We start from the raw sequence: 12,565 nt of genomic DNA, 5'->3' as shown, positions 1-12,565 counted from the left end.
CCATGAAATTAAAAGACGCTTACTCCTTGGAAGGAAAGTTATGACCAACCTAGATAGCATATTCAAAAGCAGAGACGTTACTTTGCCAACAAAGGTTCGTCTAGTCAAGGCTATGGTTTTTCCTGTGGTCATGTATGGATGTGAGAGTTGGACTGTGAAGAAAGCTGAGTGCCGAAGAATTGATGCTTTTGAACTGTGGTGTTGGAGAAGACTCTTGAGAGTCCCTTGGACTGCAAAGAGATCCAACCAGTCCATTCTGAAGGAGATCAGCCCTGGGATTTCTTTGGAAGGAATGATGCTAAAGCTGAAATTCCAGTACTTTGGCCACCTCATGCAAAGAGTTGACTCATTGGAAAAGACTCTGATGCTGGGAGGGATTGGGGGCAGGAGGAGAAGGGGACGACAGAGGATGAGATGGCTGGATGGCATCACTGACTCGATGGACGTGAGTCTCAGGAGTTTGTGATGGACAGGGCGGCCTGGCATGCTGCGATTTATGGGGTCGCAAAGAGTCGGACACGACTGAGCGACTGATCTGATCTGATCTTTAAAAAAGTAATTGTGTCATTTACTCAGTGGCTCTCAAGTTTTCAAAAATAAAGAGTGGACCACCCTGTGTCCAGACGGGTTCCCAGGCTGGGGATGAGCAGGGCACCCAGCATGCACTGCTGGCCATGAGCAGATGGGAGTGTCCCTCTGAGGACGGAACCGGGAGTGAGGGGCAATTGGGACAGACTGCAGGGAGGTTTCCCCAAAGTCTCCTAGCCCCCAGATCCATAGCATTCATTTCAAAGTTTGACTGGAACCCTTTGAAATTGAAATATAGCTGTATCACTCTGTGAGTTGGGTACAGCCTAGCCCAGAGGCCACAGGCCTGATCTGACTACCCTGCGGGGGCTTTGCTGTGATTCTCTGTGACCCAGTAATTCCAGCACTGTGGTGGGAGGTCTCAGGCAGCCTGCCTGCTTTAATCTTTCTGCAGTATTTACTATTCTCCTGTCTCAGAACTTCAGAACATTTCTGCTCAGGGCAGACCCTCTGGTTGCCATGACTTTGCACATGAAGAAATAGAAGCACTGTGTTTTGAGGTACTTACCAAGGGTGGTATAAGACATACCTAGCAACAACTGAAATTCATATTCTGACCATTCAAACCATGAGAACCTGCTGGTGAAAGCAAACCAGGAGGTGTGAGAACAGAGATGAAGGGAGTATGGTGAGTGTCTGGGGTGGGGCTGTATGTCACTGACCACTGAGGAAGTGGGGTCAGGGCGCTGTGACCTCTCATGGAGAGAGCTGTTGGCTGTGTCTGCGTGTGTTGGGACAGGAGGCCCTGAGGAGGTGATGTAAGCAGTCCACCTGCAATGCAGAAGACTCAGTAGACGTGGGTTCGATCCCTGGGTCGGGAAGATCCTCTGGAGGAGGAAATGGCAACCCACTGCAGTATTTTTGCCTGGAGAATCCCATGGACAGAGGAGCCTGGCAGGCTACCGTCCATGGGGTCGCAAAGAGTCAGACACAACTGAGCTACTGAGCACGAACATCTCAAAGTTCATTCATGTTGTAGCATATGACAGGAGTCTCAGGACTCAGAGGGAGAGAAGGAGTAGATTCGGAGCTTTGGGGTCTGGCTGAGGCAGTGGGACTCTTGTCCCGCTCTGGGCGGGAGATGATGTACAGCACATGGGGTCCCTCTGGGAAATCATCTGCCCTTCGCTAGCTTTTGTGCGTGTGATTGGAAAGGTGGAAATGTCTATCCCTTTTTTTCCCCCTAGCCAAGTGCTAGCTTGATTCCTGACCCAGAGAGTCACAGAACCACAGAGCATTAGAGCAGGAAACAACCTCACTTCATCAAGTCTCTCTTCCTAACTTCACGGAAATTAACCCGAGGACCGAGAGATGCTCTGAGGCACAGGGGGTCTGAGCCAAGTGCAAACTGGGACTTCGTCCCTTTTTGTCCACAATCAGTCGCCTCCGCTGTAGGCAGTGGGTGCAGGCAAGGTCCCTGCTGGGTCCGCTGAAGCTTGATTGTAGAATGAGGCCAACTGGAGCATGGCCACATCAGTGGTTTCCGTATTTGAACTTTGAGCTACAAAGTACTCCTTTTAATTCCTCTCGTTTTCAGATCCTCAAAAGATTTCATGACCTTTGGATCTTTTGCAATCGGTCCCTTGAGTTTGGTGCAGTGGGCCTGGGTTCCTGTCTCAGTGCCATCGCTGATTAGTTGCATAACCTTGAACAAGTAGCTGTGTCTCCGGTTCCTTATCTGTAAAATAGGGTAATAATAATAGTACCTACTGGGCACCATTGTGAGGACTGAATAGATTAATATATACAAAGCACTTATCATACTACTGTGTACATAGTAAGTTCTAGAATTATTATTACCACCTTTTTGGCTTATTTGAAGATGTGATTAAATTATTTGGGATGGGGAGATAAACCTCGGTTATCTGAGTGGGTGACTGTGTGTGCTTAGTTGCTTCAGTCATGTCTGACTCTTTGCAACCCTATGGGCTGTAGCCCTCCAGGCTCCTCTGACTGGGATTCTCCAGGCAAAAATACAGTGGAGTGGGTTGCCAAGCCCTCCTCCAGGGGACCTCCCTGACCCAGGGATTAAACGTGCCTCTCCTGTGTCTCCTGCACTGACAGGCAGATTCGTTACCACTGAGCCACCGAAGAAGCCCTACCTGAGTGAGCCCTAAATGCAAATACTAGTCTTCATAAGAGAGAAGCAAAGGGAGATTTGACACAGAGAGTGAAGGCAGTGTGGCCACAGAGGCAGGGACTGGCTGATGTGGCCATGTGCCGAGGAGCACCAGCAGCCACCAGTTGCCGGAAGAGACAATGAATGAATTCCTCCATGAGCCTCTAGAGAAAGTGCTAATACCTTGACCTCAGTCCAGTGATGCTGGTTGCAGCCTTTGGCCTCCAGAAACATGAGAGAATAAATTTCTGTTGTTTTAAGTCACCAAATTTACGGTAATTTGTGAACAGCCGCTGTGGGAAACTAACATCATTGGTAAGGAAAATTTTAAAAACTTGGTTTTTGTCAGTGATGCATGGATCAGTAACTGACATGTCCTTGACAAGAGAAATTAGCCATTAGTTAGAAACCAGTGGCTCTAAGCCTTCTTTGAGATTCCTGGCCAGTGGTCCACATGGTGACTTCTTCCTTGTGCAGCTGTAACACTGTGGTCGTCTCCACCCCGCCAGGAACTTACCCCAGCTGCCGTGTCCCAGTCACTGTACGTGTTCCACAGGAATGCTTTCATTTGTCCTTGATGGAATACCTGATGGTGGCTTCAGCACCAAGACTTTTGAGTAGGCCATAGAACAAGAAATCTACAGCAGATATTTTCAGGGATCATGCAGCAGCCCAGTAATGTCGTCCAGGACTCAGCTTCTTTCTTTGTGTCCATCCTCAGCAGTTGGGATTCTCATCTTGAGACCTGGCATCTCATCATCACCAGAAGACTGTCTCAGCTCTAAACATCACAGCTTTATACAACCATGTTCAAGGCAGAAACACAGGCCAGCCTCTTGGCCAACTGCCTCTGCTGCTGCTGCTGCTTGGTCGCTTCAGTCATGTCCAACTCTGTGCGACCCCATGGACTGTAGCCCGCCAGGCTCCTCTGTCCATGGGGATTCTCCAGGCAAGAAGACTGGAGTGGGTTGCCATGCCCTCCTCCAGGGGATCTTCCTGACCCAGGGATCAAACCCGGGTCTCCTGCATTGCAAGCAGATTCTTTACCGCTGAGCCACCAGGGAAGCCCCAACTGTGTCTATCAGGCAGTAGATTCCCCCTCAGAAGACTTTCTCTTCGCTTGCCGGCTCACTTTTCCCTTCCCATTGTCCCACTCCTAAATAGTATTCAATAGGAAGTAGAATTGCTTGGCTTGGCTTCGAGTGATCCTAGTTCATGCCTTGAGGCTGTAGTAGGTGGCTGCCATCCCTGATTATATTGAATCCTGAATAAAATTAAGCAGCAAGAGGAGCATGGCTGTTGGGCCTTGGCATCTCATATGGCCCTTCTTTCTCCTAGTGTGTTGTCCATCACCCTGTTGCTTTCCCAGAGCGGCAGTGAGTTTTTGTTGTTTCTTTTCAGAGCAGAACATGAGTCATTACATTCAGGCCACCACAAAAATGATGAACAGCTGAACAATACTGATCTCAAATGTCATTAACCACTTCTTGCTAGGTTATGTTCTGAATTGACTGTGGTCAAGTGATACTTTTTGTCTAATGTTAATTTTCATAGTGCCACTTCTTTTCTTTTTAGGCTAGAAAGTAATTTACTAGAGCATAGACAACTCAGATAGCTGTCCTGGTTCTGTCCTCTGGATTCATATATAATGTAACTAATCCTTCTCTCCAGTACCCCTCTGTATACTTGAAATAATCAACATGGCTTCCTAAGTCTCCTTTTCTTCCTGTATTCTGTTGTTTTTTCAGCTACTCTTCTTATGCTTTCATTTAGACCCTTAGTATGTTCTTTAATTTCTTTCTTGAAGTTTGTCATCCAGAGTTGAACAGTAATTCAGGTGTATGTCGAGACTGTCCCTTATTCTGGATGCACAGCTGCCATGTTGCAAAACTCCAGTGGATACCATTCATGTAGTGTTCTATGATACCCCAGAGTTTTGCAATATATTAGCCCTGTCTGAATGCTGTCCTCCTAATAAGAACTCCAATAATGCACTATCTTTGGGGGAAAAAAATAGAACAGCTTAAGAGTATCTCCAATGAGAGGTTTTGTACACACTTCAAATTCAGCACCATAGAAAATAGATCCCATAGTGTCTCCTACTCTAACTTTCATCCTGTCTAGTACCTTTGTTCAGACCTAACTATTGCAGTACTCTCAAACTTGTCTGTCTGCCTCAAGTCTCTCTATTCTAACATCAGTTTGAATAGTCAAGGGGGATCTTCCTCACGTGATTTCCCTGCTTAAAAACCCCAGAGAGTTCCCATGTCGCAGGGTAAAGACCAAATTCCTGCATGACAAATATACCTTTTCACAACTAGACCCCACTCTAAGTGGCCTGCATTTCCTTACTGCCCTGCATGGCTTTTATGCCCTAGCCTTGTACTTCACAGTTGGGCTGCACATTGGAATCCCCTGGAGGGCTTTCGAAACTACCAGAGCTCAGCCCCTACCCTTGACCTTCTCTTAGAAATGGGACTTGGGCATCAACATCTGTTAAAAATTTCCCAAGTGATTCTACAGTTTACACAGGGTAGGAATGACTAGGCATTTGCCCCCTTGTGAGCATAGCAAGCTCTTATACCCACCAACCTTTGGCAGAGTTTTTTTTCCATCTGTAAGTCCTTTCTCTCCCTTTTCTGTATAATAAAACTTTGCTCATTGTTCAAACCTCAATACTGCTTTTGCTCTGAAGGGTTGTCAGATCTCTCCCTCCTCCCAAGAATTGGCTGCTCTCTCTACTGTGGGCTCATAGTGTTTCCTGCAACTTCCACGTATGTGACAGCTGTGAGTCATTTAAAGGAAGGACCTTTCCCTTATCCATAATGTACCCCAGAAGCCTTGCATAGTGCTTGGCATCTCGATATGAATACAATTAGACACTGTCAACCTGACTTCAGTGCCCGAAGAGACTAGTCCGATCCATTTTACAACAGTATGTGATTACTCGAAATAAAATTAAAAAGCATCTGCTATGGTGTGTTGAGGGTCAAATCTTGCCAGAGTAATTGAGTTTTGTTCTATGATAATGTGACTGATGGTAGCAAGGAGGAATCATAGGGTGACTGTATACTGAATGAATGACCCACTCTATCATGATTTTGATAAAGCTCTTAATTTTTTCCAGAGAGCTTTCTCAATGGTAATCTAGGAAGACATTTTCCCAATTATACAATTTTAGTAGATGAGGAAGTAACTATCAAAGAAAGGCTTCTATGATTAATAATAGATATGAATTATTATTATCATAGTATAATGCCCATTGTCCTCCCTCCGCCAAAAAAAAAGGGAAAGCCCACATGCTACTGGAATGTAGATGGTTATTAAATTTTGGTCACCATAGTTCATCAAGGAGATGGAAAAATGTGTGAGGATTCAGAGATGAATGCCAAAGATAATTAAAGGAGTGGAAAAATGGGTCCTATGAGGAAAGGTTGTGTAATTACAGCAAGAGGAGGCTGAGAGATACACATCTGATTACTAATTTGATGATCATACACATTTTCATGAGATAGTATTTTTATGTCCACAAAAAATGCAGCATGAGGAAATTAGAATAGTCAGGTTTAAGTTGGACATTAAGAAGAATATTCTAACTAACTAGATTACTAAATGCAGATCTGATCATGTTATTTTCTTGTTTAAAAAAAATGACTTCCCACTGTCTCTAGGTCAAAGCCTACTTTAAAAAAAAATAAAGCATGTAATTTATTAGTTAGCTGATTTTTGACAGATCAAAGTTCCAGTGATTTTTTTTTTTTTAAGGAAGATGACATACAACAATGGTTTGGGAATTTTAACTTGGAAAATGAAATTATGAATCATGCAAAAACCATATTGTCATATCAAAAATGTTGTCTAGTCTCTAAGTTGTATCTGACTCTTTGTGACCCCATGGACGGTAGACTGCCAGTCTTCTCTGTCTTGATGGGATTCTCCAAGCAAGAATACTGGAGTGGGTTGCCATTCCCTTCACCAGGGGATCTGGTTAGTTCACCCAACCCAGGGATTGAACTAGAATCTCATGCATCTCCTGCATTGACAGGCAGATTCTTTACAGCTGAGCCACCTGGGAAACCCCATATAAAAAATAGATGGAGATAAATATAAACAAGAAGGAAAAACACAGAGCCCCAAATTGCTTATGTTGTGGCCCAAATGCTGTTTCTATGTTGAGACACAGCTTGAATCCAAAATAGTCCACAGTGCACTAATCGTGAAGTGGAGAAGCCATGATGTGTGATGTGTTCTGTCTTATGAACAAGTTCATATTAGGTTTTATTGAGTAAATCCACATTAAAATATTTTAGGCTGAAAAAATGCTTAAGATACATACTATCTTTTTAAAGATTTCCTTCCTCTACCATTTTGAGAATTTTTTTCAACTTTTAGTCTATAATAATTCAAACATACTACAGAGTTGCCAGGACAGTACAAAGAATACGTAGACACCTTTTCCCTGATTTACCTTAAGTGATATCATACAGTATTTATCTTTCTTGGACTTATTTCACCTGACTTTATGTTCCCTGTTTCTCCCCAAACATTCATCAACCAATATTTGCATCCATCCGCGAATCTTGTCTGTAACAAATTGTGAAGTTTGCTTAGTAGTGAATTTCTTAATTCCTTCTTTCCTTCTACATTTATTGATTGGAATTCTTTTGGAAGGAGAAGTTGCATTGACTGGATTTAGTTGTAGAATGTCACGTATTTCTAACCATTCTTTTCTGATCTTTTAACTTTTCAGATTATTAGTTTGACAGATGTATTTTTAATGCCTTTAGTGTTCTTATTTAAAGGATTTACATTTTATTAATGTTTGCCTAAAGGCATTGCAATCTCTTAAGTTATGTACTACATTTTCTTCATTATAGGCAGACTGAATGACACTTAGTTTTATAAATGAAAAAAATCAATGACTTATCTTTTTAAAAAAACACAAGTGAATGACTTTAAAAGAGACACACCCTGCATGCAGGCCTTAAAAAAATTACTAGTTCTTTGTTTAGCTTCCGAATGTCTAGTAATAAAAATATTAAAATACTGTCTTTGCTTAGCCACAAACAGTTCATGGAGCACATGTAAGTTCTATATCAGGAGAACCTTAATTTAAACATTTCTTGGCTTTTGTGTATTTACATTGTTAATTGTAGCTAAATTACACAGAACACAGCATATTTAGCATGGATTTTTGTAGCTCAGCAATTTCCATCGGCCATAGTTATCATGTAGTGTTTGCTTATGGTGGTTAGTCAGCAGAAAGGTATCGAATTGCAGCTGATTAATTTCTGAGTCAGTGGTGAAATCACTTTCCAAGAATTCTATTTCTTGTTTTATAAAAAATTAGAAAAGAACATTATTTAGACCAGAAGTGGACAAACATTTTTTTGTAAAGGGCACAGTAATACGTCCCTTAGGCTTTGTGCACCATACAGTCCATGTCACACCTACTTGGCTGTGTAGCATGAAAAGAGCTGCCAATAATATGCAAGTGAGTGGGCAGGACTGTGTGCCAATAAAACTTTATTTACAAATAACGGATGGTGAGTTGGGGGGTTACAGCCGGCTCCTGATTTAGATAGACTCAGAAATGTCCATTAACATTTATCCTTGGCTCTTATCGTTCTCTACAGGCAGAAGACTCATCTTGGAAAATATGTATTTGGAAGATAGTCGCGTTCTATTGAATACCTTGTGCTGGTGCTGCCATAGAAAAATCTGGTTACACTCTGGGGAGGTTGGCTGCGGCTGCAGGACTGATCCGCCTTGGCCCTGAGATGAGTGTGCGGCCTGAGCGGGCACACCATGAATAGATACACAACCATCAAGCAACTCGGGGATGGAACCTACGGTTCCGTCCTGCTGGGAAGAAGCATCGAGTCTGGGGAACTGATTGCTATTAAAAAGTGAGTTTTATCCTTCATACTCGTGGTTCTTAGCCCAGCTGTCTGTTCTTAGATTCCCTGCTCCCTGCCCTAGTTTCCTGAAATTAACTTACCAGTAAACTCCCTGCATCCAAGTCCTTGCCTCAGACTGTACTTTGAAAGAACCCAAACTAGGAGCTTTTAATCTCTTCCTATCAGATGTAAGACCAAGCCCCCAGTTTTACAGATCTGCCCCTTCCTGTTTTCTTTGGTGTATCTCCTCCCACTAACCACTTGTCTACTTCATCCCAGCCACTCTGGCCTTTGGCTTCTTGAACTCACCAGATGGCTTTCTGCCCTGTGCCTTCCTATGCAACTCCCTACCCCACGCCTCCAACTGGTCCAAATTCCCCTGGTCCTTCAGGTCTTGGTTTAATACCACTTCCCTGGACAACTGTTCCATGATACCTTAGACAAGGTTAGGTCGCTTTGGGGCCCAGTTTCACGATGCCCTGACCATCTCCTCCATAGCACTCAACACAGAAGATGGTTGATCACCTGCCTTTCTGTTCCGAGGTCGGTGCCATGAGGAATGTCTCTCTAGTGCCTGGGCCTCTGCCACATAGCAGGGGCTAAAAAAATACCTAGGGCATGAATAAAGGGACTGTCACTCAACTGAGGAGCAACGTGACATCGGGGACAGACTTGTCAGAGTGAGAAGGAGAGATGAGAGTTGGTCTCTCAGTAGCCAGCGATGAGACCTTGGGGAAATGGCATAACTTCTCTGTTTCTTAGTTTCCTCCCATCCCATCTGTCTCGTGGGGCTGCCATAAGATTCAAATGAGAGGATGTGGTTGAAGTGCTGTGAAAGCAGGAACCCTTAGCTTTCTGGCCAGCTCACCGGGCTCTCTGTCTCTCTCCTCAGGCTCTGGGCCAGGGGTTGGCACACTTTTCCTGCAAAGGGCCAAGCAGTAAATATTTTGGGCTTTGTAGGCCATACGGTCTCCGTCACAAGCTAGCTCTGCTGTTGTAGTGGGAAGGCAGCCACTTCCCACTATATATATCATATATATATATCATATAGATCATATAGATCTATAGATCATATCGATCATATAGAAACAAACGGGTGTGATTGTGTTCCAGCAAAACTTCATTTGTGGAAACTGAAGCTTGAATTTCAGATCACTTTCACATGTCATGATTTACTATTTTTCTTTTGTTTTCTGCAACCATTTAGAAACATCGGTGAGGGACTTCCCTGGTGGGTCAGTGGCTAAGACTCCATGCTCCCAGTGCAAGTTCAATCCCTGGTCAGGGAACTAGGTCCCACATGCCACAGTGAAGAGTGAAGGTCCCATGTGCAGCAACTGAGACCCAAATAAATAAATATTTTTACAATAAAATAAAACAAAAGATAAGTGCCCTTCTTGTCTTGTGGGCTGTATCAAATCAAATGGTCGGGGGGAGCTGGCCCATGGGTCATAGTTTGCCAACCCCTGTACCAGAGGCCTGGCCTTGTGCAGTCCAACATGGCAGCAAGTAATCATGTGTCATTTAAATTTAAAATTTAAATTAAGAATTCAGTTTCTGTGCTGCACTAGCTTCACTCCAACTGCTCAGTAGTCACGTGCGTCTAATGGCTCCCATACTGGACAGCACAGAACATTCCCACCAATACAGAAAGTTCGATTGGACAGCTCTGGTCTAGATAAAATAAGCCCATGGAATTTTCCCATGGTCAGCTAATTAGTGACAGAGCAAGACATCAGTCTGGACCTCTTTGCAGTACCCTGTGCTAACTCTCCTGGGGAATTTTTGTGCTGCAAAATTGATTGCACTGCCAGGCTTCTAAGTAGAGTGCTGTTTTGGATAGTATAATATTTGGTAGAAATTGGAACCCACTTTAAGCACTGTTCATTAGATCCAGAATGAAAACATTTTTTTTTTTTTTTAGAAGATAAAGCATAGCCTGTTACTGGGAGTAAGCATGCTGTTTGTTTTTCTCTTCTCTTTTAGAATGAAAAGAAAGTTTTATTCCTGGGAAGAATGCATGAACCTTCGGGAGGTCAAGGTATTTATTAACACATGAGGGAATAATTTACATATGGTTGCTTAAAATTGCTTTATACACGGTAGATTTATAGTTGATACAGTTAGAATTGTTTCACTGAAGCTGAAAGAGGAGGCAGATGATAACAAAACAGTTAAAAGGTAAGAGAAGAAGATTGTGGTGTTATATTAGTGCATGTACTTTTTGTAAAAGTTTTTTCGTGTGTATTCATGTACTTTATTTAAATCTTGGTAATAGACTGTTAACCACAGATTTATTCAGCTTTCACTTGTTTCTCACTAATGTCCCTTTTCTTTGAAGTTACGATGAAACGTACATAATATTTACCTTTTTAAACACTTTTTAAAAGATTTATACCACTTTGTTTACATAGTAAACTAAACGGTATTAGAAAATCTGCCGTACCACCCAGAAACTGAAATATGCAGTAATCATATTGTATAGTCGTCTCTGAGGAAAGCTTTTTTGCACATTTTCCACAAACAATGCCTGTGCATTAAGGTTAACACAAACTCAAAGGAAAATGGCAGATTGCCAGGTAGATAGTCGGAGAAATAGCGGACACGATTGGAATGACAAAGGTGTCCCATGCTAGAACCCAGAGGGCTCAAAATAGATTCAGAATTGTGTATTTGACCTAAAAATGGTACAGTTCAATGACATTAAGTATATACATTATTATACTGCCATCAGCAGCATCCATCTCCGGGACTCTTTTCATCTTGCAAAGCTGAAACTCTTTATCCATTAAACAGAAATTCCCCATGAATCGCTCCCCGCAGCCCCTGGCCAGCACCATTCTACATTCTATCTGTATGAATTCACCTACACTAGGTGCTTCATATAAGTGCAAACATACAGTATCTGTCTTTTTTGTGACTGGCTTATTTCACTTAGAATGTCTTCAAGATTCATCCTCGTATCAGGATTTCCTTCCTTTTTAAGGCTGATTAACAGTCCACTGTGTGGATCTATTATATGTTGTTTATCCATTCATCCATCGATGGACACTGAGACTCCTTTGGCTATTATGAACCTTCCCCTATCTTTAAACTCCTTTCCACTGGCTCCTTGTCTTCCATCCATCAATGTGCCCATTGTTCTCTCTAACCAGACTCAAACCTCCCTCCCCTGGACCTCCCCCCCATCCCTCTTCCTGACCTCACTTTCCAGGCTCCCCCTCTGCCATCACTTCCCCCCACCACTGACTTGCCACTTCACTGTATCAGGCGTTCTGCCGAAGCTGCTCTCCTAGCAGCCACAAGCTGCTCTCCTAGCTGCCAAGTCCAGGATCATTTTCTCAGGCATTTTCTTGTCTGTGGACTACATCCTCCTCTCCTCCCCTCCTCTCCCATGTCTGTGGACTCTGCTTTGACCCACCTCTTCTTCTTTCTTGCCTTTCACCAATGGTTGTATGGGTTCACCCTTTAAATAATGATAATTTCTCACACTCTCTTTTCAGCAGTTTTTTTCCTTTGCTTTGACTTCTCCTTCCAAGGGATTTTGTTCGTTCCTCTTCTTTCAGCAGCCCCTTTCACATCTTTTATCTTACTTATGCATTTAGATCAGGGGTCAATAAATAGCCTACTGCCTGTTTTTACTTTTAAAAAATTGTTGGAATGCAGCCATGTCCATTTGTTTGCATATTATCTATGGCTGGTTTCATGCTACACTGGCCAAGCTGAGTGGTTGCAGCGGGGACTATATATGACCAGGAAAGCCTAAGATTTATACTGTCTGTTCCTTGACAGAAAAGTTTGCTAACCCCTGCTTCAGGTCCATCTATCCAACTGCTTAGTGGACATGAGTGCCTGAATTTTCTAGATTGTCTGCCTCCCCCAGGGCTCATCATTGCTCCCTCTTCTGTCATAATTACCGTTTACCCTCCACTCAGAAACCACAGCTCGTGGCAGTGGC

The 12,565-nt window shown here is 43.2% G+C and overlaps 1 protein-coding gene across 3 annotated transcripts in view; it reads left to right on the top strand.

The window, feature by feature from the left end:
• The window catches only part of ICK (intestinal cell (MAK-like) kinase), a 47,169-nt gene that overhangs the window by 8,457 nt on the left and 26,147 nt on the right, over positions 1–12,565 (top strand). For all 3 annotated transcript variants that reach the window (XM_010845256.1, XM_010845254.1, XM_010845255.1), the window contains exons 2-3: positions 8,344–8,616; positions 10,594–10,648. In XM_010845256.1, coding sequence (XP_010843558.1) covers positions 8,516–8,616; positions 10,594–10,648 — 156 coding nt within the window. In that variant the 5' untranslated portion in view covers positions 8,344–8,515. The remainder of the gene's footprint in view (positions 1–8,343; positions 8,617–10,593; positions 10,649–12,565) is intronic.

This window comes from Bison bison, unplaced genomic scaffold (genome assembly GCF_000754665.1).
Source record: "Bison bison bison isolate TAMUID 2011002044 unplaced genomic scaffold, Bison_UMD1.0 scf7180017864214, whole genome shotgun sequence".
In the NCBI taxonomy this organism is placed as follows: domain Eukaryota; kingdom Metazoa; phylum Chordata; class Mammalia; order Artiodactyla; family Bovidae; genus Bison; species Bison bison.
The sequence above is the reverse complement of the archived record's forward strand: the minus strand, read 5'-3'. Positions and strand labels throughout refer to the sequence as shown.